The 26,348-nt window shown below is 49.4% G+C and overlaps 10 protein-coding genes across 10 annotated transcripts; 6 read left to right on the top strand and 4 right to left on the bottom strand.

Moving 5' to 3' along the window:
- Positions 1-325: 325 nt before the first annotated feature.
- On the top strand, positions 326-1,745 carry EPUS_05469 (uncharacterized protein; the record flags this gene model as incomplete). The annotated part of the gene is made up of 3 exons (XM_007806234.1): positions 326-443; positions 504-894; positions 956-1,745. 3 exons carry the CDS (start codon positions 326-328, stop codon positions 1,743-1,745), a joined length of 1,299 nt encoding a protein of 432 aa, XP_007804425.1.
- Positions 1,746-2,426: 681 nt separating this feature from the next.
- Positions 2,427-2,807, top strand: EPUS_05470 (uncharacterized protein; the record flags this gene model as incomplete). Its single annotated transcript, XM_007806235.1, has 1 exon — positions 2,427-2,807. The coding sequence occupies one exon, from the start codon at positions 2,427-2,429 to the stop codon at positions 2,805-2,807; it is 381 nt and encodes a 126-aa protein (XP_007804426.1).
- A 1,785-nt stretch (positions 2,808-4,592) lies between these two features.
- On the bottom strand, positions 4,593-6,377 carry EPUS_05471 (uncharacterized protein; the record flags this gene model as incomplete). Its single annotated transcript, XM_007806236.1, has 6 exons — positions 4,593-4,671; positions 4,726-5,349; positions 5,397-5,991; positions 6,042-6,105; positions 6,160-6,246; positions 6,303-6,377. The coding sequence occupies 6 exons, from the start codon at positions 6,375-6,377 to the stop codon at positions 4,593-4,595; spliced, it is 1,524 nt and encodes a 507-aa protein (XP_007804427.1).
- A 2,082-nt stretch (positions 6,378-8,459) lies between these two features.
- EPUS_05472 (COP9 signalosome complex subunit 2) lies at positions 8,460-9,988 on the bottom strand (the record flags this gene model as incomplete). Its single annotated transcript, XM_007806237.1, has 2 exons — positions 8,460-9,897; positions 9,945-9,988. 2 exons carry the CDS (start codon positions 9,986-9,988, stop codon positions 8,460-8,462), a joined length of 1,482 nt encoding a protein of 493 aa, XP_007804428.1.
- Positions 9,989-10,510: 522 nt separating this feature from the next.
- On the top strand, positions 10,511-11,677 carry EPUS_05473 (uncharacterized protein; the record flags this gene model as incomplete). Its single annotated transcript, XM_007806238.1, has 1 exon — positions 10,511-11,677. The coding sequence occupies one exon, from the start codon at positions 10,511-10,513 to the stop codon at positions 11,675-11,677; it is 1,167 nt and encodes a 388-aa protein (XP_007804429.1).
- A 2,267-nt stretch (positions 11,678-13,944) lies between these two features.
- EPUS_05474 (uncharacterized protein) lies at positions 13,945-14,873 on the bottom strand (the record flags this gene model as incomplete). Its single annotated transcript, XM_007806239.1, has 2 exons — positions 13,945-14,694; positions 14,754-14,873. The coding sequence occupies 2 exons, from the start codon at positions 14,871-14,873 to the stop codon at positions 13,945-13,947; spliced, it is 870 nt and encodes a 289-aa protein (XP_007804430.1).
- Positions 14,874-15,455: 582 nt separating this feature from the next.
- Positions 15,456-16,669, top strand: EPUS_05475 (uncharacterized protein; the record flags this gene model as incomplete). The annotated part of the gene is made up of 2 exons (XM_007806240.1): positions 15,456-16,128; positions 16,185-16,669. 2 exons carry the CDS (start codon positions 15,456-15,458, stop codon positions 16,667-16,669), a joined length of 1,158 nt encoding a protein of 385 aa, XP_007804431.1.
- A 1,056-nt stretch (positions 16,670-17,725) lies between these two features.
- EPUS_05476 (uncharacterized protein) lies at positions 17,726-18,676 on the top strand (the record flags this gene model as incomplete). The annotated part of the gene is made up of 1 exon (XM_007806241.1): positions 17,726-18,676. One exon carries the CDS (start codon positions 17,726-17,728, stop codon positions 18,674-18,676), a length of 951 nt encoding a protein of 316 aa, XP_007804432.1.
- A 1,140-nt stretch (positions 18,677-19,816) lies between these two features.
- EPUS_05477 (uncharacterized protein) lies at positions 19,817-22,573 on the bottom strand (the record flags this gene model as incomplete). The annotated part of the gene is made up of 3 exons (XM_007806242.1): positions 19,817-20,667; positions 20,719-20,923; positions 21,116-22,573. 3 exons carry the CDS (start codon positions 22,571-22,573, stop codon positions 19,817-19,819), a joined length of 2,514 nt encoding a protein of 837 aa, XP_007804433.1.
- Positions 22,574-23,147: 574 nt separating this feature from the next.
- Positions 23,148-25,777, top strand: EPUS_05478 (uncharacterized protein; the record flags this gene model as incomplete). Its single annotated transcript, XM_007806243.1, has 3 exons — positions 23,148-23,720; positions 23,770-24,409; positions 24,456-25,777. 3 exons carry the CDS (start codon positions 23,148-23,150, stop codon positions 25,775-25,777), a joined length of 2,535 nt encoding a protein of 844 aa, XP_007804434.1.
- Positions 25,778-26,348: the final 571 nt, after the last annotated feature.

Consider the following 26,348-nt stretch of genomic DNA (forward strand, 5'->3'; position numbering starts at 1 on the left):
GATCCGATTTGGGCACCTGTAGATCATCTCAGATAACGTGACTGAGAAATATGACACGAGGCCATGTCATATGAGAGGATGTGTAACGCTCTTATTCCTAGGTCAAATCTCCTATAAAGCTCTGCAGAACATGTCAGGGCACTACCGCTGCGCGCCTCATAGAAGAAGCCTAATGAGGCATCCTATATATCTTCTTGTCCTCTCCGCTTGTATGTTGTTTAGCAGCATGTAGTGTATCTGAATCTAGTCTTCTGTTGCTTGGTCCATCTGGTACATCGCGTCCATTGCGTCCATCGCGTCCAAGGCTACTCGCTGAAAAGTGAAAATGCGGTGGAAACCTACAACATTCTCTTCCGCATCAGAGCACCAAAGAGCACCCTTATATCTAGCACCCCACTACTCCGTACGCTCGCTGCGATTAGCTGCTAATTATGCCAAAAAGGGTGAGTCCGTGCACGGACCTCCATCCAAAGAGTTATACAACGTCTGCTCAGTGATACTAGTTAGTAGTATAGTAATCTTTAACTTGAACATCGCGTCAACCATCTTCTGCAAAGACGAATGCCAGAACATGGAAGAACTCTCAGCAGTCCACGAGAATTTGGATAGCATCGCTTGTAGTGATGTTCGTATCACATCACGATCCCGCTCTCGTTCTCCATCACGTTCAAATTCCACCAAGCACCGCAAAACCCAGAAAATCCACAACCGCTTAGACCGCGAAGCACATCCATTAATCGGCAGATTTATTTCTTCCCTCAATGCCAAGGAGGCTATCAATCCTCAGGGCAGGTATTGCACCTTTATCCTTCAGCCTGGAGCATACGAAGAGACTATGAAATCCTTGCGTCAATCGGATTCTGAAGTTTGGGGATACATAGAGGATAAGCTAAGGTAAACAAATACCCATTAGACATTTGACCTCAGATTATTTACTAATCTTGAATTCTTCAAGGCACGATCTTATTGATGACAAGATTCTTGTCATTGTAATGCCTACCACCAAAATCCACGAATGCACGAAGAACAAGACCAGCGATTCAATCAAAAGCCAGCTAACCGTTATTGCCGGAAAAACTTTAAACGAAGGCACAAAACAACTCATCCGGGATATCCAACCTGCTTCCGCCGCCACAATCGAACTCTATGGCACTAAATCCTTCCTCCAACCTGATGCACAATTTTACATCCGCGGCCTGTACTTTCCAGGAGTTGTGATCGAGATTGCACATACACAGGACTGCAAAAAGCTACGACGTAAAGCTCGAAAATTTGTCACCGGATCAATGGGTGAAGTTCATCTTGTCATCGGTCTCGAAATAGGAGGAAAGTTGTTCAAGATCTCAGCATGGTGTCCAGAAATTTATCAAATCGAGAATCAGGATGCTATAAGAATGAAGACTCTGATCGATGGGGATATCATACGAGACAGTGATGGCACGCTAAAGCCTGGGTTTTTCAGATTCTATCTCGAGGACTTTGGCACTGACCTTGCAACCAAGTATCCCAATGCCGATATGACCGAGGAGATCGTCTTGAGCTACAATGTTCTGGCCGAGTACCTTATTGATGCCGAGGAGTGTGATATACCCCCACCTCCTGACATGGGCAAGGGCAAGTACATCGTGATGGAAGATTCGTGTTCATCAGCAGGAGAAGAGCTCAATTCAGAAGATGAGCGGAGGTTTTTTGAGTTTGAACGCAGATCAGCTGCTCGTCAGGAGGCCTTAGGCTACACATACTAAGCCATAGATATTTCTTTGTTTAAGGAAGTGTTACGCCTCGCTGCGAGCCGCGCCCTAAGCCCCAAGCCTGGCGTAACAGTCCCATAACTGGGCCGTCAGATCTTCGTGTAGAGCGACAAAATTTTCAAAAGTTACGGCAGCTGTGAACAAGGCATGGTTCGCCAATCATAGCAAGGGGCTCAGAAGCGGGACTGAGTACGGGTGAAGCGAGACTGAGGCCCCTGAGCAACACCGAAACAGAAGGTGAGCAAGAGGGTGAGCAGTGGCGGTGCGATCTGAGCAAGGCTGAGCCGCCGAGTGACTGATTCCTGAGTCACGGCGAAACCCAACTGGGTACCAAGGCGCGGTCAAGATTCGGAACAGGACACCGAAAGAAATTGAGAAAGATTCCGACATGCTACTTGCCATGGCGAACGAGCTAAATCGAGCAATAGGCAATCAAATGTGTAAGCATACCGCCAATAAGGGTTAAATCTTCGCTCACGCATTCGATAGCTCGCACCAAGAATTACGAGATTAAAACGGATGAGAAGCTTCGAAGCAACGATTCGAGGAAAAGATCGAGCAGAACATCTGTGCGTGCCTGGAACGTCAGCTAAATAAGGCAGATATAGATCTTGAGAATGCGAGAAAGCAATTCAAGAAGTCTGCAAGGGGAGGAGGTAAGCGTAGTCTCTGCTTATGTTCTGCGTGGCTAAGCCTGATGACTTGCAGAGTGGAAAAGCCCTAGGATTTAAGACCGTCAGCGATCTCGAGGGAGGTTTTGCAGGAGGGATCAACGGCGCTTTAGGCATTGTGCATAATGCACTGAACTTTGCGATAGTTGCCGTTCAAGCGGTTGGTAACCTCGGAGGAGCAGCTACTAAGTTTGCTGGAACTAGAACACTTCCAACTCCTGTCCCCGATGACAATGTGCAGCCTCACGCGTCAAACAGCCAACAGACCAACCCATCTCCTCATGGTCAAGCATCGGATATTGGCATTGATCCGGCTATTGCAGGAGCCGATCAGATTCAGGGTCAGCTCTTCGAATTGTACGACCTGGTGCACAGATATCTATGACACATGCTCCAAGAGAATGAAGCTGACAACGAACTGCTCGAATGCGCCGCCCAACTAAAAGCAAGCCAAGAGATGCTCGGAGATTTCAAAAGTCAACACTGTCAGAGCCAAAGTAATCTTGAACCAAGCGATGCAGACAATTGATTCGATCCTGGACAGCCGCAAACTCGCCAGGTCAATGAGCACCGGCGACCCGAAATGGCAGCAGAACGTAGAAAAATGGAAAAGAAGACACCGAAATAGCTCATGCTTAATCCCTCAAGCTGAGAGCCTTCGCCAGCGCCCAACCAGGCCACGGATTTGGCGACACCCTTGACATCCCTGCTCAGTCCTCATCAAACTCCCTTGATCGAAGACGGAGTCAAAGAGGCGAGCCAGCAAAGGTTTGCAAATTTGGATGGGCCGAAGCCGGAGTTAGATAATGTTTTAGGATAGCGTCAAGACCATGATATCTTCTTTGAAGCTTAATATTAACGTCATATCGTGCCCAGCTGACCGCTTGAATAACGAAGTGAAAAACAAGAACATATTATCGAGTATCCAGGAACCAGAGCTCCCAAGACCAACTGATGGGGACCATTATTCCTGCAGCAACGCCAGCGCATGGCGGACGTGCCTTGATTCCTGATGCCCACTTTCTCCAATTTCCCCTGCGGCACCGACGAGACGGTCCAGAAGGATGGACCAGAAGCGGACGATCGCTAAATCGTTGTCCTTTCTTTCGAGCTTCGGATGCACAGGTAGAGAGCAGGATGAGAAGGTGGTCCGACCGTCGAAACCGAAGACGGAGAATGACACACACGGGCCATATGTTCAGCATGGAAGAATGGATAAGAAGACACGAATGATCCGCTGTTCTCAGGGAAGGAGGCCATGGATCTGACTATTCTACAAAGGGTATTGGAAACAACGTTCGCACAATCACAAGCTCACCAAACACAGGCGGATATAAATTCACCGACCAATCATGTTCTGGTTCATAGCAAGGCCTTTTCCCTTCGGTGTCATGAAAAATCGATAGGTTGGCCACAAAAGGACAAGCGGCGGAACCGGTGCAGAACTGTACGTGCTGCTAGAGAAAGCCTTTCCTGCGACCGGGCTGCTTGCCACTGAGGCGGGAAAATTTTCAGACCTACCTCGTCTGTCGACAAAATATACACAATATGCACAATATGCACATCGGAAAAACGCGGGAGGGTATACAATTGAAGTCGCCCATGAATCTTTGTACTACGTACTACGGCGGTAGCTCAACTAATGATGTGATTAGTTAGGTTAGTGGGAAGATGCCTGCGCCGATCGAGCGGGCCTCCCGGCCGTCGCCCACCCATTGTTGCCTTGTAGCCTGGGGGGATGCGAGGTCTAGCTCCTATACGGGCCGCAGTCTACGTAGTAATCCTCCGCATTGATATGTGTGCTCTCTAAATGTATAGATTCTCGCTTGATCGCTTATTACGAGTACTAAAATTATGCAGTAAGAACTATTGGAACTCGGTCAAAGCTCTGCCGTCAAAATGCACACATACTAACCCACGCATGTCTTGATATTTCGCTCATGAAAATGCGACACAAAGTAGCAGGCTTGCTGTTATGCTCAATTTTGTGGCAAGCAAAGCAAGAGGAAACCGTAGACGTGTATGGTACAGAGTGTGGTTGGCATTGAAATCATCGTGCGGTGGTCGTTCATGAAAATGGAAGAAGAGTGGCAATGCAGCAACCAACTCCCAGCTGAAAACATCGTGAATCAAGACTGCAAATGGTCCCACCATCGGCGCCTTGTCGGTCTCAAACATAGTCATCATCGGCGTTCCACATAAGAGGTTGAAAGTCGGGATTGAGAAAGTGACCCCTGTTGAATGGGGAACTGGAGAAGAACTGTGTCAGCGTGGTTAAGGCAATGCACTATTTGTAGCCTTACTTCTTGAAAGGACCCGTCTCCAAAGGGAGAATCTCATGATGATGCTGACCCATCTCATAGCATGGTTGACTCATTCGAATCTGAAGCTCCTGCTTTCTCGGACTTGGTCCCGGCGATGGGGGCGAAATGGGGGAGGTTGCGGCAGGTGGAGCATAATACTGGGGTGGCAGAAGCATTGGCGGGTGATAACATGGTGGTGGAGTAGACCATGCACCATTGAATGCTCCATATCCGTCTTCGGGTGCCGAGACTCCATATTGATTGGTAGTTGTCCCAAATGCTTCAGCAGACACACCAGAATGCATATAAGACGCATCGTAGCTGGCAGTGGACGACGCTAGTGCTGCGCTTGAAGCCGCTTGCTGCTCTGCCATGGTTGCTTGAGCAATGGGTGGAGGGAAGAAACGCGCAAAAGACATGTCCATAGACCCAGAAGACGTAGGGTAGTTATCACCGTGATATTGGTGCATCATTGATTGGTTTTCGTTGAAGTGTGAGAGAACGCGGAGGTCAGAGAGTCTGGTCGAGAAGCCGCTTGTGGGAAGAAAGCTATCCTGTCCTGTGCTGATTTCCACACGATGAGCCCGAATCGGTGCAGACTTGTAGATCATGTCGTAGTGGCCCCTGCGGAAGAGTCAGCTATCCATTATAGCTTGAAGAGTGGCACTCACGGTCGATAGAGAAGAGTGATAGCAGGCCAATCTGGACCTGCTTTGCCTACAAGCTGATGCTGGGTGACCTCATTGCCTTTACTGCGATCGAGATACATCACAATAACGTTCATGTTGGCTGGAGCAATGACGCCATCTGTCAAAGCCTGAAGGCTGATCTGTTCTATTTCTCTCTCGTATGCATCGACATTCGACGCACAATACTCATACAAAGGCTGCTCTACTAGGTATTCTTGATATCGATCAGGATTCATTTTCATGGTGGTGCTGGTCAAGAGCTGCTGTCCGTTAGAAACTACCACCACCTTCTTGCCCAACAGTGGATCACAGACCTTGAAATGAAATACTATTGAGTTCGACCGGTTTCCGTCGTTGAAGACATCCAACAATAGCTGATCGCTTTCCCCACCAGACTGGATGGTTTGGCGTAGTGAGTCGAACAGCTTCATTGTCTCGTCAATGAAGCACTCGACCATGGTGGCTTCATGTCCAACAGCAACAATCGTTTCGTTGAAGCTTCGAAGCCTTGCTTGTTCTGACGCGATTTTGACGACATCTTGTGATGACAGGCATTCGAAGTAACCAAATACGACAGCTATCACATCAGTTTAGAGGCGATCATAAAGCCAAGGTCGTTAGCCATACCTCTCCATCCGCACTGCCCATCGCCTTTGATAGGCCGGTACTGCGAGTAAGAAGAAGCTAGCGCCTACGGTTCTCTCAGTTCAAGTTCTGAATGGGTGGTCTAGATACCATAGCCTACCACAGTTTTCGTAACGTAGGCGGGATCTGCATTGTTGAATTCATTGATCAATGTTTGTATTGGTAGTTTGTCGCGAACGAGAGGTCCCTGGTAACGGCAGGTCAGGTCAGCTAAACGGCGCAGATAGTCTTGGACAAGCTTACCTGCACATCTGGCTGATACGTATCAGAGAGTCTCTGAAAGGCTTCCATGTCCAACTCATCTTGACTGGCGGCCATATTCGCTGTGAGATCATGAAAGCCGTGCAACTGAATGTAGGAAGTCAGATCTGAATGGTTGAACGTTGGACGCTCAAGATGTGAAGAGAAGTGCAATGAGTGACGTGGACCGAGGGGGCTTGCTTGGAATGAAGGATAGCTGCCATAATGCCCACAGGCATTAGCCCTAGGACTAAGAGCAGTCATTGACAACGCAAGCACCGTCCCGCTTAACAGCTCAGAATTGGAGAAGCGGCAGGTTGAGCGCTCCTCAACCGGTGCGCTGGACGATGGAAGAAATATTCAATTGCGCGCCTCAGATACAAATTTTCGAAACGTGACTTGATGCTGATGTGGGCAAGCAGAAGCTACCATTGAAACCCTAAGGTCTCCCTGAGATGCAGCTGATCAATTTTTGGGAAGAAGGAAGCTATTGTGTCTCATATGCAGTTGCCCGTACGCCCTGAAGATCATTGGTTGATGCTCATCTTGTTGAGGAAACAATGGTGTTCTGTACCCTTGACAATCCTTCAGAAGTCGTGCAGCTACTGGCTGAAATGAACAAACCACGTACATAATCAGCAACAGCAACGGCAACGTAGCAGGGAGGGCAGGCCAGAGCTAACAATGGCAGTTCTCGTTTGCCGTGTTTCTCAGCTGTGCGGTGATGATCGATTGTGGGAGATGAGTTGCTTGTTAATCTTCAATTTATGCACCAACAACTTTATTGAGTACAATTGGACGGACTTCACTTGATGGGTGAAAGATGTGCTGGATCAGACAGCGCGTGCTCTCATCCAGCAAGTATTACATTGGGGGCTATCACCGCAGCCTCTGACAGAGGATCACAACAGTTCGGCAGTCGAAGCGCAACGAGCCTCGGTATTGAAACAAGGGTGGGAATTGGTGCAACTGATGCAACTGATGCAACTGAAGGCTCTATCGACAGCAGGATGAAGTGTAGAGTGCAGGTGAGTGACATAGATGAATGAAGTGGAAGTACTTACCCGGCGATGTGTCGGGCTACTGCAGGCCAGCAAGGCTGTCAGCAAACCCAGGGCGTTGCAGTGTCCAAGGATTCAGTTGCCGTCACTTCTTCAGCAAGCCTCCAAATCTTTGGTTGGGTTGGCGTTAACCAAGAACAGGCAGACAACGCAGAAGAACTTTTGTAAAATGATGTCCGTCCAACTTAGTTGATTTGTGTCCTTTCTCCTCAGGCTGGCCAAGGGGCGCTTACAAGTGACTATTGGTGGGAAATGGCTCCGGCATCTATCTTACTAACTGAGTGGGTTTACTTTTCTAGCAGCGACAATTCACCGAGAGATTGGTACCATCACTCATCATGGAAAGTGTCTAGAATGTCTAAAGTACGGCGTTGGGCCACGAGCAGGCCTATGTGTGGCCTCTCGATTCGAGGCTCCAGGATCACGTTCTCGACAACGTGAAGCCAGGTACGTAGTACAGTACCAAGGAAGCAGTCGGAGCAATTTGCAACCCCAATTGATAAGCCCAAAGTCAATTTTTCAGTCAAACAGGAAATGTGATATCACATTTTTTGGGAAGTCCCTGCAGCAGAATGTGGCAAGCCAGGAAGTTGGTTGGACGAGTGATTGTCACACTGCATCTTGGCTTAGCTGGCCATCTGTCAAGGCTAGCACGAGCCGGAGAAGACGTTAGGAGGACGACAAGTATAAATTCGAGCATTTCATCCTTTTTCCTGCCAGGTGCATGGTGATGTTAGAGAAAAATGCGAAGGAGACGACAGCTCTTTGCATGGTGTGGCCTACAGTGTCGCCGTACAAGGAGGTCATGTCCACCTTTCACCATGCAGCCTGCGGTACCATTGACCTTCCGCAAACTTCAAGGTCAACGACGCTCCAAGAGTTGTAGGTCAACTCTCGTATTGACCCACCGATCAATCTTTCCTTGCTCTGGAATGTATAACCTAGGGCAAGTGGTCTCCAAATCTTGAGGCTCATCAGCCCACGTAGAATCTGGAGAGGTACAATCTCCTGACTCACGACGCCCCTTTTTGCATCTGCAGCCTGGTTTCAATGTGGCCCGCATGGCTCAGGTAGTAGCAAACCCTTTCGACCGCCCAGCCTAGCCATGCATCTTTTGACCCCTACCGCGTAGTGGTCCCTTCCTTCTCATACTCATTCCATTGCCCCAGAACGAGTCCTGGCCTCCGTCGAACGATGGCCCAATACCACTGCCAAACCCGTGAGGGTCTTCATTTTTGAAACCTTCGCCCTCAATTAGCACAGTGCTCCAGAGGGATTCGAGAGCCTTGTTCCAATCGCGCACTCGCTGCAAGTGATCTAAGTTGCTCGTACTTTGCACGGCTACTGTGCCACTCTCCTGGTTGATCTTGGCCTTGAGTTTTCTTTCCACGATTAGGACACCAAGGATATCCTGGACCTCCGCGATTGAAATCTTGATCTGTTTAGCGATAAAGGCAAGAGTAAACCTTGAGTAGGGAGCAATCAGTTTCAGAACCGCCTTGGTCCGCATGTTGCGGCTGACTTCGTCGATGTTCTCAGCAATGAACGGATCTGCCAATACATCCTGGTTCTCTTTGAGGATTTTCTCATATTGGTGAATATCATCCCGTTGATAAGCATCCACAAGATTTGTCATGCCCGAGATGCGAGGGTCATTCTTGTAGGGCTTGGTCTCCTGAGAGTCAAAGGGATTGATGTCAGACTTCATTAGCATGGTGGTTAAAACAAGATACTTGAGAACTTGTATTCGCTGCATGGACCCGGCCTCGTCATAATTCTTGAACGACTCGAAGAAGTCGCTCTGGGCGTCTTTCCAGTTCTCCTCGCTCATGTGCATCTTCCCTCCGCATTCTCGGATGATCCCCATGATCTTGGGATGTGGGACCGCCGAGCGGACGGTCAGAGCGCGCTGATACAGTGCCTTTAGCCTCTTGTTGTTCCTAGTGTCGGCATACATCTGAATCTCGAGCGCATACACTTCTAGTGAATATGTTCCTTTGGCGGGATCATCTGTGCCATCCTCCTTTTGGCAAGCCTTATGGAGTTCTCTGACTTTCCTGCTCAGCTGATCGTACTCCTTCTTGTCAAGCCATAGCTTTGCTAGCTTGACATTAGTCTTCAGCCATAACCTCTCGTTATTGGTACTCTGAAATGAGTTTAAAGTGAGCGAGTAGAATTCCTCCATACACTTGTACGCTTTCCGGTCGTCGGAAGACTTCTCGATGAAGTCTAACATATTGTTTATCGACTTCTCCGAGTAGTTTCGAGTCACAGCAGACTTGACGTATGTGAGAAGCTCTTTGTAATGCTCAACTGCAGAGTCGTACCGGCCCAGCTTGAACTCTAGTTTGATGGCTTGTTTGAGACCTTTGAAACCCCAATCACCTTTCTCGTCTTCAAGGGCTGGTACACCGAGAAATTCGTCAATGGCATCTTCAGGGCTGTCGGCTTTGATTTGCTTTGCGTTGTAGTATTTGTTTTCTATGTCAACATCGCCGCTTTCTTCCTCGTCATCATCCTCATACTCGAAGTCGTATCTGGGTAAATTAGCTGACGCATCAATCAAGCCGGTTGATGTACCTACTGCTCAGGGTCAGACTCCTGCATAAAGTCATCATCGTCAGACATGTTTCCAGGTAAATGTGCCAGATAATGAGCTGCGAGCGGGACTGGTCCGCTCAGATAACAAAAGATGTTACTTTATGGATCTGAGGGAATGTAATGACAACTTCCAAATTGATGGTAGTAATTGAAGATGCCAGAGCAGCACAAAGCTCAAATGTTTGAGATGTTTCGCGAACGAAGTCACTTGGGGTAATTATGTGCTTGGAGCTGCAGAGCTGTTGGAATTGGAGAAACTGCATGCTTAGTATGTAAGCCTAAATCGTTAGCCTCCTGCTACAGACATGTGGCTACACAACCCTTCACGAGTTGTTGACTCCTTGTGACACCATCTTTCCAGTCCATTACTGCCTCAAGTTGTTCCGCCGCTTCCTCTCTGACATACTAGGGAAATACCAAGTTTCTCATATCCTTCCATCGGATAGCTCTGTGCATTGCCACGCACAACAGTTCCGACGGCGCAACAAATATCCTGCGCAGCCACTACCAGACTACCCTCATCTATACAATTATCAATATATTATCAAGATGGGTGGCGATCTAAACCTAAAGAAGAGCTGGCATCCTCAACTACTCACCAACCAGAAGAAAGTATGGGAAGAAGAAAAGAGGGCACTGGAGGAGCGAAAACGCACTGACCAGATGATGAAAGAGAGGCAGGAAGAGCGCGCGATCCAGGAATTGCAGCAATTACAGGAAGCAGCCGGTGGTCGAAAGCGGACCGCGCGTGTGGACTGGATGTATTCTGGTCCTGCTAGTGGTCAAGCTGGTACTACTGAAGAGATGGAGGGATATTTATTGGGCAAGAGACGAATCGATGGTCTGCTGAAGGGCACAGAGCACCAGAAACTAGAGAAATCGTCGAATGAGGAGGCGTTCATGGCGGTGCAACATGCATATACAGCCAGGGATACAGCTTCAAAAATACGAGATGACCCAATGTTAGCGATCAAGAGGCAAGAGCAAGCTGCTTACGAGGCAATGATGAACGACCCTGTGAAAAGGAGACTAGTGCTGAAAGCTGCTGGCGCAGAAGATATGACAGTGTCAGAACGTGACCGGAAACGCCAAAAGCATCACCATCACCACCATCGAAATAGTGAAGAGAGGCATCTGAGACGACGCTCTCGCCAATACGACGAGGATAAAGAGAGACACAGATCAAAAAGACATCACAGAAGAAGGTCATACAGCTCCTCTGTCTCCAGATCACCCGAACCCTCACCTCGAAGGTCGAGAAGATCTCCATCACCCTTTCGAAATCGCCGTTCATATTCTCCTGATCTCAGGAAGCGCTCCAGATCACCATACAGAGGCAAGCGGCATGAGAAAGAGGTTCGAAAGATGAAGAGCTGGCACTCCTCTGGTCCGACCTCACGTCCCCGCTCACGGTCTCCACATTATCAGCGGCAGCGCTCGCCACCAGCTGAAGACCATCGTGCCTCCAAATTAGCCGCAATGCAGCAGGCTGCTTCAGAGTTGGATCGAGATCGTGAGAGGCGGCTTGCTGCTATTGCTGCCAAGGACAAGGAAGAGGCAGAGAAAGATGACGTATTGCGCGCTCGAAACTCCAAGGTCGGAGGACGAGCTGATTTTGTCAATGGGCTGAACCGGAGAGTGATTGGTGAGATGGATCTTGGAGAAAGAATGGGTAGAGGCAAATCTGGAATGGAGCGTGAACAGGAAGCTTATTGAAGGACGTCACTGAGATCTACTACTAGTAGACCACAAACTTTTCTCCAACTGTCACTAGAGAGGTTAAGCAAGGCTAGAGTCTTGAGCAGCTAACTGTGTAAAGTAGCTTCATGACTTCCAATCAAACTCCATGTGGAGAACTCTCTGTGCTGCAGGACACTAGGACACTAGGACACTTTCAAACATTGCCATTAGGAGACTCGAGCAAGTTGGCATGCATGCTGCACATTGTAGGTCAAGGAGGCATAATCATGATCATGATCATGATCTTGGGGAAATCAGTTGCGACCTGTCAGGGGTGATTCTAGATGGGTTTTCCATCGCATCAATCTACAGCTAATTGCTAGCGTCCAATCTCGCGGGTATCGGATACATCCTAGTAGTGAGTACGGAGTATGTTAGTACATATTGTCCTGTCACTCCGAGTCCTCTGCGCATCCTCCTGCGATAACTCATGATACCGCCTTCAGTTATCGCAATTTCACGTTATCGCTACAACTGCAATTGTAGTCCTACATTCTTCATCTTCGGGTGCTCAGCGACCTAAGGCAGCTTGCGCGTTCTCTTACCTTACCTGACACAATCACCAACATGCGACCTTGCGGGGGAAGCAAGACGGTCCAAAGAAAGCTGGTCTTGTTGTTCGTCCATGCTGTACACTTCGCTTTCCGATCATGAACTCACAAGGGGCAGAGGAGATGGTGCATGTGGAAAGACATCGTTATTGAACGTGTTTACCAGAGGGTATGTGATTGCATCTCGAGCCCATCTCTTTTCATTATGTAGAACAACTGACACCAGACTTCGCAAATGACAGATTCTTTCCTACTGTCTAGTAAGGCTCTCGTTCCGCTTGCAACAGGTGGCAGCATGTACTGACAGGCGAATGACCCAGTGAGCCAACTGTCTTTGGTAAGTCGTAACAGTCTTTTAAACAGGCTGGACCATGCTGATGCCCCTTAGAGAACTATGTACATGGTATGTGCTTGCACAGTGCTCCAAACTCCACTATACTCATCCAGTATCAGACATTTTTGTGGACAACATACATATGGAACTTTCGCTCTGGGACACTGCAGGTCAAGAAGAATTTGACAGACTACGATCGCTTTCGTATGATGACACACAGGCGATAATGTTATGCTTCAGCGTATGTTGCTAATAACCCTGCCTTCTGGTTGACACAATGTATTGCATTCTCTCATAACTTCCAGAGCGCAGCTAATTCAGAATTTCCCTAACAGGTCGATAACAGGGACTCGCTTGAAAACGTGGGATCGAAATGGGTCGCGGAAATCACGGAGCACTGTCAAGGGGTCAAAGTGGTCTTAGTGGCCTTGAAATGCGATCTCCGAGAAGAGCACGAAAAGGATGACGATGGTCCTGACACCAGCACTGAGGCAGCACCGAAACAAGTAATAGAATATCAGGAGGGACTCGATGTCGCAAGGAAGATTGGAGCACTCAGATACCTTGGTACGTAATCACAAGGACAGATCGAGCGACTTTCCCAAGCAAGCTACGTACATCCCTACTGACGGCTCGGGATACAGAATGTTCAGCCATGCGCAATCGTGGTGTGAATGAGGCATTCACGGAGGCAGCAAGAGTTGCCTTGCAGGTCAAGCCTGCCAAATCGAAAGCCAACAGCAGCACCAAGTGCACGGTGATGTGAACGGATATTAATGACCGCACAATATCCAACTCGGAAGCTGTCACTCTTCAACCTTGACTACGAACCTGTTCATACCTCACAACCTCCTGTTGATTGCACCCTTTGCATATTCACAGCATGTCCTTTATAGCTTTTTCAGCGCTTTACCCACATGGGAATCCAGGCAAGTCGCCTCTTGGCAACCGTGCCGGAAGCAATGGGCCGGAAGCAATGGGCCCATTCAACGGTGTCATCTTTCATGGTTCGCCAGTCACAGAACCGGCGTTATGAAAGAGGTGGTTGGTTAGATCATCAAAGGTTTTCTAATCGTATTAGCGGTTCGCCTCGAAATTGAAACTGCTAGAAAAGTGGGGTGTGGATGCATAACCTGCATCTACTACGGTAAAGCGTTTGGTCCAATCGATCATTTCGAACTGGTTGGCCCGGCCAAGGAAATGAAGGCACTTCAGCCCTTAGGCTTGGTACGATTCCTACCAGCCGCGATGCCTTGGCAAGCCTTCTGTGATTACACGTAATTTTTCATACACTTCAATCATTCTTTCAGTCTCGATCCCTCGTCCCACATGTCTATTGTTACTATCACGGTCTGCTTTTATCCTGCAACGCCATTCACCAGAGTCACCTGGTCTTGCGGTGTTCTCCCTCTTGTGCCATCATCGCTTCTGTCTCCTGTACTCTCGCTAGACCGTTTTTGCAGCTCATCCTCATCAAGCACCACCCAATCTTTGACTCCTCCTTTCCAGTCTGCTATTCTACCTTCCCGAACCCTCACGATCACAACTCTCACGTCCTCTCCCTCGATGTAACAGCTACTACTGCCCGCGCTTCCCCCACCCTCCAATGCCCCAGGGGCACTAGGCGGCTGTCCCCCAAACAAACCCGCCTCCTCCCTAGCCTGATCTCCAAACGTATTGTTCGCCAAATGCGCCTCCTTGCACCATTTCTCCTCCGGGCTACCCTTCTCCAGAAACACCGCCTCCCCAGTGATTGTCGTCGATATGCTACTCAGTGCGCTAGTATTCATATTCAGCAACAGACTGGCCAGCGAGCTTCTGGTCGCGGCTGCGGGCGGGGAACCGCTTCGCCCGCCTCCAGGCCCCCCAGCAGTAGGCGGCCGATGCGATACCCAGTCATGGACGAGTAGGCTGACATGCGGGTTGTGGAGAAGGTTTTGGGTCTTGAGGGATCGATGATTCGTAGTCATTATTATGGTTGGATGGGGTGGCAGAGGGGAGGTCGGATGTGATGAGGAGCCGCCTGGGAGAAAGGTGTAGTTCATGAGGGAGACGTGGGGAAGTGCGGGAGAAGTAGGTGTTGGGTTCGTGATGGTTGCGAGGTGGAGCTGTATCGTCTTTGTTAGGAGAGAACGCAGGATGTAGGTCGAGGAGTTGATGTGCATACAAATCGGGCATTTTCGAGACAAGTGACCACTTCTGGTGGGAGGGAGGAGGAAGCTTGGGGATGAGTTCTTGTATTTGAAGCTTCGTAATTGAGAGGAGGGTTATGGGCTGGCTCGGCCATGGCTGACTAGTACCGAGATGAAGCTTATATGTACAGATGTACAGATGGACAGATGTTACCATGTTCCCGGTCAGTATTGCCACAGGACTTTCATCAGTGCAGGCGTGGTATCAGAGCGTCATCTGTCCAAGCTAGTCCATGTTTGGAATGGTTGACTTGCTTCCCCACGGAATGCCCAACCGGTGCTCCTTGGCACCACTATCCCCACGAACTAGCCCTCCCGCCCCAAACTGCACCTAACTGCGAGTACGTAGTAAGCTCCCCTCTTCCCTACCAGATTGACCAACCGACGCACTCAACAGCCCGCTGTTACGCTGTTACGCACACCTTGTTCTTCACCCCAGCCCGCGAAACCCTGAGACAGCCCGACCAGCAGCCTCCCCGCATTCTGATTAGCACTGCTCTCTCATAAGTCACAGCTCACAGCTCACAGCTCTAACTCCCCTTTCCTTTGTTTTCTAGCCAGTCAGACATCCAAGTTTGCTTGGTGCTTTCCGCACGAGACTTGTTTGTCTAGCTCACGAGACCTTCATCTCTCACATATTCCACTGGATACCCTCTTCCTCTTCAAGCAACGCCAGCATGCTTGTCCGACGTCTTGTGCCTACAAGCTCGGTCTCGTCTTCCTCCCTCCTACTTCGCTCCTTCACTTCGTCCTCCACTGTTCGAGAGCCACCTCGATCTCCCAGTCTTGGTGATGTTACGCCAGATGGCGCAGATACGTTCAATGCCAGGCAGAAGGAGTTCCGTGAGAACTTACAAGCTGCCAAGAAGGCAAAAGAACAGGCTGACAGTCAGTCACTTGCTACACCTGAATTTCCTTCTACTGCCCACAAAACTGCTCCCACTGCCAACCCTGGCGGCAATGCGAGCTCCACTTCTGTACTTGACGCTGCAGCGCAATTGGACCCGGCAGCATTAGGCTCACTATCTACCCATCGGATTTTAGGAGAAGCACGAAAAGCCGAACAAGACGCCGCATCTTCCAAGAAAAAAGGCGGCGCTTTTTCGAACCTTATCTATGGCACGGTCGAGGGACAGCAAATGGATAAAGAGATGGAGAGATCCTTCTCACAGGTCCTTGCTCGAGGCAAATACGTTCATTCGATAGTCTTTCACGAAGTCAAGCCAGATAAGGTCGATGAGTACGTCGAATTGGTTGGTGGCTGGTATCCTCGAATGGCTTCCATGCCCGAGAACAAAGTCAATCTTGTAGGAAGTTGGAGGTCGGAGGTGGGAGATTGCGACACTTTTGGTTTGGAAATGTTCTTGTTGAGGATTTTTGATTCTATGACTGACCTCGCCTGACAGTACACATTTGGGAATATCAGAGATACACCGGCTATCATGAATCTTTGCACAACATTTCGCGTCATCCAGAATTTCCTGCTTTTGACAAGCGTCTGAAAACATTGATTACCGCTAAGAAAGTCTCCCTCATGCAAGAATTTTCCTTCTGGCCAACCACACCACCGCGAAGACTGGGCGGGCTCTTTGAGCTCCGATCTTATACTCTCCATCCTGGAAATCTACTTGAATGGGAGACCCATTGGCGACGAGGACTGAAAGCACGACGGGAAGTTATGGAAGGTGTGGGAGCATGGTTCTGTCAGATCGGAGACCTCAATACCGTACATCACCTATGGCAATTTGCCGACCTGGAGGAACGGAAGATCAGACGGGAACAGTCATGGGGGATCGAAGGTTGGGGTGATACGGTCCATAAGACTGTGCCGCTGATTCAGACCATGAAGAGCAAGATTTTAATTCCAATGGAATGGAGTCCTGTTGGGTAGATTGTCTGATCAGTGATCAGCTCGAATGTAAGGATTTGGTTGGAAGCCGAAGAGTGATTTGCTAGGATGAATGTGTTTTGGCTCAGGTGTTGCACTCAAATGAAGCCTGTCCGGGCTTGAATCGAATGAGCCAACTGCCACCTGGGCAAACCTCGAGCGAGCGCGGGAGTAACAGATGAACAACGTACGATGGCAAATATTGCAGTTTGAGCTCCAAGATGCACTTCAAAGCATCAGAAGCTGCAAAGACCCAAGCCTTGATCAGGTCTATCTCGATCAGCTATACCCCGGAAATACAGAGTTCAATGTTGGCCCTCCTCTTTTCACCCAGCTGCGTGACTAGCATAGCATGCCGCGTACAACCCTTTCGCCTCCACTCTTACTCCACCCTGTCTCTTTCCATCGAGTATTATTGATCCATCAACCTTCCTTGCTCGGAATGTGATGATTAGTTTCTCCAGCTGTGAGTATTCTCGAATGGCCGCTCAACGGACTGACTAGACCGCCCCCCTGAACAGTCACCCCTAAAATGGTGCCGCAACGATAGTCACTGTGGGTACCTCTGAGGGTCTACGGGCCATGAGAGACCCATACTCTATCCCTGGTTTGTTCTGTATTGCATTTGCCGTGGAACCACTACTATGTTGGTTGGATGAAAGAGAGAGGTCAGAGGTCCGAGGTCCTCAAGACCCGCTCTACCAGATAAGTTAACAGTCAGTGTGGGAATTGAACATAGCTGCTCAGTCGGTGACAGTGAGGACCCTACTAGTGACTTAAGCTATGTTGGGGAGGACGTTGTGACTGTGTTTCCCTATAAGAATGTGCTTGCTTTTTCCCCTCTCGGGATTTTTATGTTCCGTTCAATTTCATTCTTGATATTCCAAGTCTGACTTTTCGTACAGCGATAGTCTTTGTACGAAATCAGTTGTCATTATTATACACATGTTTATACTATTCGAGTGCCCTTCGTTGTCATATCAACACACATCCTGTACTCTTACAGCTTGAAGGACATCTGGCATTGACACCCTCCAGAACGTCAGCTAAGCAACAACAATGCAGCCAACATCACCACCACCAGCATCTCAGCCCCAAGATGACGTGATGAGAGAACAAGGGAGCAGCCAAGACGGCGACTCCCCCATGAACCTGTCGTCAATGGAGGCGGAGAGCCCGTCAGGTGGACGTCTTGGCCATGTCTTGTCTAACGGGCGGGTTGTGTGTCGTGAGTACTTCAAGGAATTCTGCTTCCAGTACGAGGCATTGATGGCAAGTCCAGGAGGGCACCGGCATGGCGTTTCGGAGGGTGGGAAGATCCAAGACGATGACTACTCTCTGGATACTTGCTCTGAGTCTGGATCTGATTCGGCGACGGGCACATCTAAGGGATCCCAGGATGATGGATGGGATGAGATTGAAACGGTTCCTTGTTACTCCGATGCTGTGGCTGGCATTGTTGAGTCGGAGGCCGAACAGACACCCGGCGGGCGCCAGGCTCACAAGTTTGGGTACAGCGAGAACCACACCTGCTGCTCGGATTCAGTCTTCGAATTCAATGACTCCTACTGGGACATGTCGAGGGACCACAGCATGGAAGCTGAGATCGTGTCTGCCTACGACCTTCCTGACGTCCCTCGGACTGCGGGCGAGATCTCGGAGGTGCCGCAGATACCTTTCAAGCCCGTGGAGCAGGTCGGGGTGTTGGCTGAGATTGACGAGGATGACTTCGCCAGAGCGGTGTATGCCAATCGCAAAGGCTTCGAGCAGGAGAGACGCCGCTGGGATGTGAAGATGAGGCCGGAAGCGACGAGGAGGGTGCACATTGAATATACCAACGGACGGGCGATGAAGAGAAATGCGAAGAACGCAAGGAAAACGGCAAGGTCACCGAGTCATGAAAGGGAGAGGTTGGGAAAGTTGACACTAAGGGTTAAGAGGGAGGCGGAGAGGTCGATGAGGTCGATTAAAGAGAAGGGGAAGGAGGTCTGGGGAGGCGGAACATGGTGATCTGGAGACGGAGGAGGCTGTTGCGGAGAGGAGAGAAAGAAATTGTGTGGATATTGACTTGGAACTTGAGCGTTGTGATGGATAAATGTCTGGACTTGGTTGGCCTTTTCGGAGGACTTTAGGGGTTGTGACTTGATAGGACGGAGGCCTTGGAAGGAAATTTTCGTGTCCATTCACAGGCTTGCTTCTGCCTGTATTGCTTGCAACTATCATAGAAAGGAGCAAACCGACGAAATCATCAGATCGCTGATAGGAATTGAAGCTATTTCGTTCTTGCCCCCGCACAATCATGACCTACTGCTTACATCACTCCGTGTGCAGGAATATGCCACAGGTAAATCCCCCTGAGCTCAAACCTCTAAAAGATGCTTATGATCCCAAACATGGTTCGAATCTCTTGTCATCGAATTCCCGCTCCACATGGCTCATGGCATTTCTTGGTATTGTATGAGAAATACTAGTCGGGAAGAGGAGCTGCAACGCTAGGGAATCTCAAAGGCCACCGACTAGAGAATGACGGCCAGCACACAGGTGTCTATCCTTAGGAATGTATTGATATCCACGACTCTATCGTAAAATTTGACATTTTTCCAATTGATTGTCGAGATTCAATGACGCAGATACCTAAAAACTGGTCTGAATGAATGACAGACAGCCATTACAACCTTAAGATCATTAAAGAGCTGACTAAATCACCTTTCGGCTTAGAGGCTGAGACTTGATCATCATTTGAGACGCTGATTGGCAGGATTCAGTGGGGCTGCGCGTTTATTCACTAATTAGTTACGGAGTATAGCCTTTCATATCTCGTCGCGTTTACAGCAACCAATTAGAAAAATGTAAAATTGTACGACAGAGTGGTGGATAGAGTTATGGAATATGAGAGAGAAATTAGAATGCAGACAGAAGTTGATCCGAGTTTTTGGGTCTCTTCAGATTAACTAGTTTTTGATATTTGGTTCAGATCGGTCCCAAGCAGATGTAGTAATTCACTTCGTATCCAGCCCATCCTTTCACAATTTTTGAGTGCTCATTAGGTTTCTCCCATTCCTGACAGGGGGGAAGGTTTTCTCGTATCGATGCCCGCGCCGGCTACTGGCAGGATTTTTCCACATGAATATTTTTACAATTTCCCCTCCATTATGCTGTCGGCCCCCGCCTTCCCAACGCAACCGCATAGTCCTCCTGACTCATCTTATTCAAATCCTCCATGTAATCCGAGAATTCCCTTCCGATCTTGATAACGCGATCCAAGTGATCCGGGGTGAGTTTCTCCTTCTTGACGTTCGCGAGCGCAATGGCGATACGCATGGCATTCCGGATCTGACGGCCGTTCAGGCGGTCGTTGTCGAACTTGTCCGTCACATGAGTCATCAAAGCGGCCTTGTCTTTGTCCGAAAGGTCCATCTCCCTGATGAAAATGGACCAAACTTTGCGGCGCTCGACGGTGTCCAGGGCCTTTAGGCCAATCGACACGTGGATGCGCGACTGGAAGGCCTCGTCGATGTCGCCGGGACGGTTGGTGGTCAGGAACAAGATGCCGTCGAAGTACTCTAATTCCCGGAGGAAGATGGATACTAAGGCGTTTCGGCTGACGTTGTGGACGTCGCGTTCTTGCAGAAAGATGTCGGCTTCGTCCATGAGCAGGATGGCTTTCCAGGCGACGGCGTAGCTGAAGATTTCTTTGAGCCGTTTTTCCAGTTCGAAGGGCTCGGTGCCCAAGTCGCCGCAGCTGACGGAGTAGAGGGGTCGTTGCTGCTTCTCGGCGATGCATTCGGCGGTCAGTGTTTTGCCAGTTCCGGGGGGCCCATGGAGGAGGACGGTCAGGCCCCGGCCTTTGCCTCCTACGATATCGGTGAAGCCGGGGTCTTCCATCATGTTTGCTTGGACCATGGCGATGATCAATTTCTTATATTCGTCTTTGATGACCAATCTTTTGAAGGCTTTCTCGCGGAATTTGACGGGGTGGAGATCATCGACGCGAACGGAGGCTACACACGGTAAGCATATCGAGCTCAGTTTCGGTCGCCGAACAGACTTACCCCACTCCTTGTCACGCATCGAGAAGATGCCGACTTTAGGATAACAACAGACCAAAGCTCTTTGAAGGGGATGGCCCTCCGAATCTTCCAGAAGATCCTCCCCTTTAGGGAAGCCGTACTCTTCGGAAGGATCATCGTTCCTGGGCGCTTCAATCCCGTGCTTTCGCCAGTATGTGTCTTGGTCGACTATGACGCGGATAGGCTCCTGGCATTTCCATTAGTGGATGTTCATATTCTCTAGACTGTGAATTTTTCCGAAAACATAAACATGAATATGGATTAAACTATGGGGATGATGTGCTTTGCAAATTGTAAGCAAAGGACAAGACAGACGAGCCCCTCAGTCTCGTCACGAACGAAACATGTTGTGAAACTTTCTTCCCATGATCAGACTCACATCTTTGAAGACCCTTGGGAAGTGGTCTCCTTGATAATCCTGAAGGACTGGTCCGCGATTCAGCTGGAAATATCGGTTGCCTCTTGCGATCAACCTTGAGCGGACTGCGTCTTGGTTTGGCAAATATTGCATGGGTATTAGTTCCAGATGATCGAGGGCTTTCTCCCCATGATATGGCTGGATCACCCATGGATAAAAATCTCGGTTTAGATGTTCGCCTTCATATTTTGCGCTCCAGCAATAGAGACTCAGAACGCCCCATTGTCCTTTCATATTCTTTTCGGGCACGTTGCGCGAATATACCACCATTTGCCGGTCTTGTCCATTCGCAGAAATATATACCGGTGTGTTCGGAGGATAAAGAAGCCACAGATCGTGGAAAGCGATCTTTTTGCAAGTTCCGGCCTTGATTTCATCTAATTTAGCTGACGTCCTGGGCATATCTTCACGCAAGAATTGAAGAAGCAGACCAATGTGACTCTTAGTCTCTTGAGGGATGTCGGGCCGTTGTAGACAGTCATTCAGCTCAGTCCGGTGGGTGAACAACATCATGTAAGGCTCCGAAAACGTTACGGTATCCCCAGCGGTCTCCTCCCATCGCAGAAGATCGAATTCCGGGCCAGGGTAATATGCAATGACATCTCGAATGACTTCGAGCAGGGGCGTAGAACAGATTTCAAGCTTGGAGTTGAGAGCATTTCCCTCCCAGTCGTACTCGCGGTACACATTCAAGATGTAACCTCCTCCTCTAGCTGCGCTTTCCTTAGCGCGAATGGCTTCGATGGACTCGCTATCATCATAAAGCTCGGCCGATCCAAATCGGTAGTTTAGCTTCTTGTAACGCTTTATTTCCACGATCCAAGGATTAATTTGGGAAGGGTCAGAACTATTAGTACCGACAAGTTCACCCTCCGACACACGGTGGTTTGGCAAGTGCTGTTGATCGATATTTGTGCCTGATGGCTCTTCGGTCGTCTGCATAACCTTTGCTTGCAATATAGCCAACTTATTCTCCAGGTCTTGAATGTGGGTTAGCAGACCGGATGAATCAGACGTTAGAGAAGGGATCTGAGGAGCTACTAGGCTAGGTGAGATATGATTCGGTTGGTTTTGTCTTCTCCTCATCATGTTGTATAGTGTATCCAGGGGTTGATGCTTCGTACTCTCCGCGATTGGATAGGCATGCAGTGCCCTACTGTCACTCGGGATTCGACTCGATGACTCTCGGTAGAGTCCTGGTGGCGGCTTCGGTTGGCAGAATGCAAGGCTTGGAGCAATCTCTGCCGTGACAGCGGCAGGAAGAAACTTGGCGCTGGAGATATTGGGTGTTGAGGACGGCGTGGTAACTGCTGAATGCAGCTCTTCATGCCCTTTGCCATGTGAGAAACCCTCTCTGGACGAGTCACTTGAGGAAGAATTCGACACCTCGGCTTCAATATTCATTCGAGGAGAAGTCATGCCGAACAACAATCAGGTGTATTGTATGCATTCAGAAGAGAGAACAGTCTCCTCCGGTAAGCCAGCTCCCGCACGAAAAGGACTGAAATGCCTATCAAATGGCTTGTGTTGACGACAACGGAAAGATGATCCGCAGCGCGCAATGGACAAGCGTTTCGCAGCTAAGCACGAAAAGAACACAGGGAGCAAAGCTTCAGCGGCTGGGCAGGAAAAAGTACGTTCAGCCTTTGGTGGGCCCCCAAAGTGTGAGTTGTCAGCCACGAGGCTGGTCTATCAGCGGGTTGGGTATGTCCTTTCAGGCCCCCCCTTCCCCCATGCGATAGTCGATTTGCCGGTTAGAGAGGGATGCATGAGTGACCGAGACGGATAACGACCCCATTTCTGCCTTCTGCTGCATGTAATACCTCTCGTCCGGATGAACAGCTGTCTGAATGCTGCTTGCCATTACCTTTCACCGCTTAGACAATGGCAGACTGACCCTGTCATGGTCAGGCGATTGACCTTCATACTTTTCTTCCAATCCAATTTCTCTACAGGTGTAATTCCGATTTGGATCAGGCGTTCGTGACCAAGGATGGAGAGCTCAAGCGGTGAAGTTGAAGCATCGGTAACGCCTCGAATTCAAATCGAGCACAAGCCGAATGACGATGCCAAGGCGGTGAAGAACACGAAAAGAATATCTTTTGGGAACGTCTTTGACAGAAAATTAAGGTCAAAAACATCTCTCTATTCGCCGCCTCTACTAACGCCATCTGAAAATGAGACCGATTTCCCAGACAAAAGAAGCAAACTGGGGCGAGCTCGGACTCAAAGTGAAGATCTCGGTCCACGAGTAAAAGAGGAATGGGCAGAGCAAATATGTGACCAAGGGAGTCTGAAACAGTCGACTGTCTATCTCCAGAACAGCGTCTCAGATTACGAGAAAGAAGCAAGCCAGCAACAGTGGACCGATCTCTTCGAAATCAATCATGATGTGGGAGAGCTCGAAAAACTGGCCGAGTCTTCCAGAAGAAGGAAGTCCAAAAGGGCTGGACACGACGTAGGCATGGATGGTCTTACCCGAATCACTACTGTGGCGCTCGAGTATTCCAAAATGCTCGATGTCGTTATGAACCAGTCTCCAGAATATGCTGGGCTGGCTTGGGGTGTAGGTGACTGCGTCTTTGGTGTACCAAACCTTGTACTCATCTATCTAGGCAATCCGAATGTTGCTTGTTGCGCACACAAATCACAGCAAGCTCAAGCAAGCGGTCGAAAACTATATTATCCAGTTCGGTCAAGAATTCGGTGTGGTCAACCAGCTGATGAAATCTCATCCGACAGCGAAGATGGTTGAAGCTGTGAGCGAGGCCTACGCAGCGTTCGCCAAGTTCCTCGCCAAAGCGGTTCAATTTTATAAAGAGAGCAAACTGACCTCTGCCGTCAAAGCCTTTGGCTTTCGATGGGAGACCCGCTTCCAACCTTACGTAACCCAAGCAGAGGCCGCCTTCAAGCACATACGGGAGATTGCCCAGGCAGGGCACTTTGCTTTGACAGTGCAGATGGAACACACGATCAAATCCATTGATGCGGGCAACGAGCAACTCCGCGTGTCGATGAGACAAGACACGGTTGACCTTCGGCGACAATTGAAGCTCGAATTGAGGAATGAAGTCCAGGCCTCGTTCGAGAGCTTCCAAAAGAACTGGATCTCGAGATTCGAGCAGATCATGGTTCAATCAACCCGGGGCAGAGCGGCTCGTAGTGGCGCCCAGCAATCTGAAAGCTCTCCTGCTTCTGAAACTTTGGTAGCTGGTGGATATGCAGAGGCAATGAGAGAACCAATCCAGCATGGTGGTCAGTCTTCCTTTCACCTTCGCATTTCATGACTGATCCTGTCCAGTCGCAACCGCAACATTCCTTGCAGAGCAGGTGACGAAAGCCAAGAGGCTTCAAAGATTCCGTGACAGGGCTTTTCCGCGTCTTCAAGACACGGATAACGACACCGTGAAATTGAATGCTCGTCTCAAACATATTACGATTTATGATATCCACTCAATAATAGGCCTTTTTCGAAATGACACTGTTCGTGACCAGCTTCAAGCGAGTTGTTCTAGTCTGCTCTGGATCAAAACTTTCCGAAGATCAGGCCTGGCCGACTGGGGCAGTGCGTTCTCAGCTAGATTGGTACAGAATGCACCAAAGACCGAGGATAAAGCAATTTTGTATCATTTCTGTGGCAACCATCCATCTTCCCGCCCGGTGTCGACCCCAATGGTGTTTATTCAGTCCCTTATCATGCAGCTTCTTCAACAATACCACAAGAAGTTTATCCGAAAGGCATTTCCATTCACACTGGAGCATTTCCAAGATGCACAAGAGGATATGGAGGAATTGTGGGAGCTTTTCCACAGCTGCTGTAAAGAAGCAGAGCCGCGTTGCGTCTGGTTAATCATTGATAACTTGGACAACCTCCAAAAGGGACCAGAGTACGATGCCCTATTACAAGGTCTTCTGCACCTTACAGAAGAAGAATCCCGTGTTTTCAAAGTCTTCGTCACAGTCAGAACATCTGGGACACCAAAATCAATCCTTGATGCAATTGACGCAGACCCCACTCCATCGCGCATAGCCACGGTCACGGTCCCCAAGTCTCAATATTCCAGAGTTGTAGCCGCTCTGCTTTCCAAACAGAAACGACCGGCCAGGCTGCCAGACCAGTCTTCCGAACCCTCCACTCCTCCCAAAGCAGATATCCAAGACCTCCTCGAGTCCAGCGAGGAAGACCTGCTCTCTGAGAAGGAGCCCGATAAGCTCGCGTCTCCCCCGCCCATATCTCCGCGCAGCAAACCCGCAGAAGCCAGCTTAAGCAATGATGCCTCAGACCTCGACCTTTCCGACACCAGCCTCGACTTTGTCAAAGCCGACCCCTTTGCAAGCTCCAGCGAGAGTTCGAGTCTCTCGGGCGGCCCTGCTGGCGATGACGAGTCAGATGACGACGATAGCCACGACGAGGATTCCTCCTTTGCTGCTGCTGCTGCTGCTGCTGCGCCATGGCCGCAGAAGACTTGGATCTCGTCACGATTAAGTTCTAGCGACGAAAGCGATCCGGGCGAAAATCCACGTGCAAAGCAAAGGAAGCGGCACCGGGGTCGCTCGCGTAACAAGGTGGAGCCGAATGCAGGAGCGCCAGGGCGCCAGGGCTCTGGAAGCGAGAGCAGTTAGGTTGTCAATTCGAACAGCCCACGACCCATTCTCCAAGCAGACATCGGCCCGGTCAGTTTGTCACGGAAAAGGCAACAAATCCGCCATTATTGAAATATGATCGGCATTGCGTCCAGCCTCGCCTTTAAGTTACGAAGAATAGCTTCAATGTACCATTTAGTACAGAGTACACATGGGGTGCTAAATGGTGCGAGCTGGTCCCTACTTTTCTAGGGCTCGGACCGGACTGGTCTGAGCCGTGGGTTGGTAGATTCGGACCGGAAACCAGCTAGTAGCAGTATTGGCATCACATTCGACTGAATTGCCGCCCAATCCTCCCTCTCATATATATTTCGACCAGAAAAATATTATGCCCTGAGATTCGTCGAGCGATCCTCCCAGATCGCAATAATCATGCTGATTAACTTTCTTGACGAGGTGAATTTGGTCCAAGTATTTTTGATAACATCTCGAAGCGAGAAGAGAAGCCGTTCGCCTTGGTTGATCTGGAAGGTGAAAGGAGTGATGTACGTAGTATGGAGTATTCCGTATACTGTTACCGGTTGTGTTTCATGGAAAGGTAGCGTCATCT

The sequence above is a fragment of the Endocarpon pusillum genome, assembly GCF_000464535.1.
Source record: "Endocarpon pusillum Z07020 unplaced genomic scaffold scaffold5250, whole genome shotgun sequence".
Classification (NCBI taxonomy): Eukaryota; Fungi; Ascomycota; class Eurotiomycetes; order Verrucariales; family Verrucariaceae; genus Endocarpon; species Endocarpon pusillum.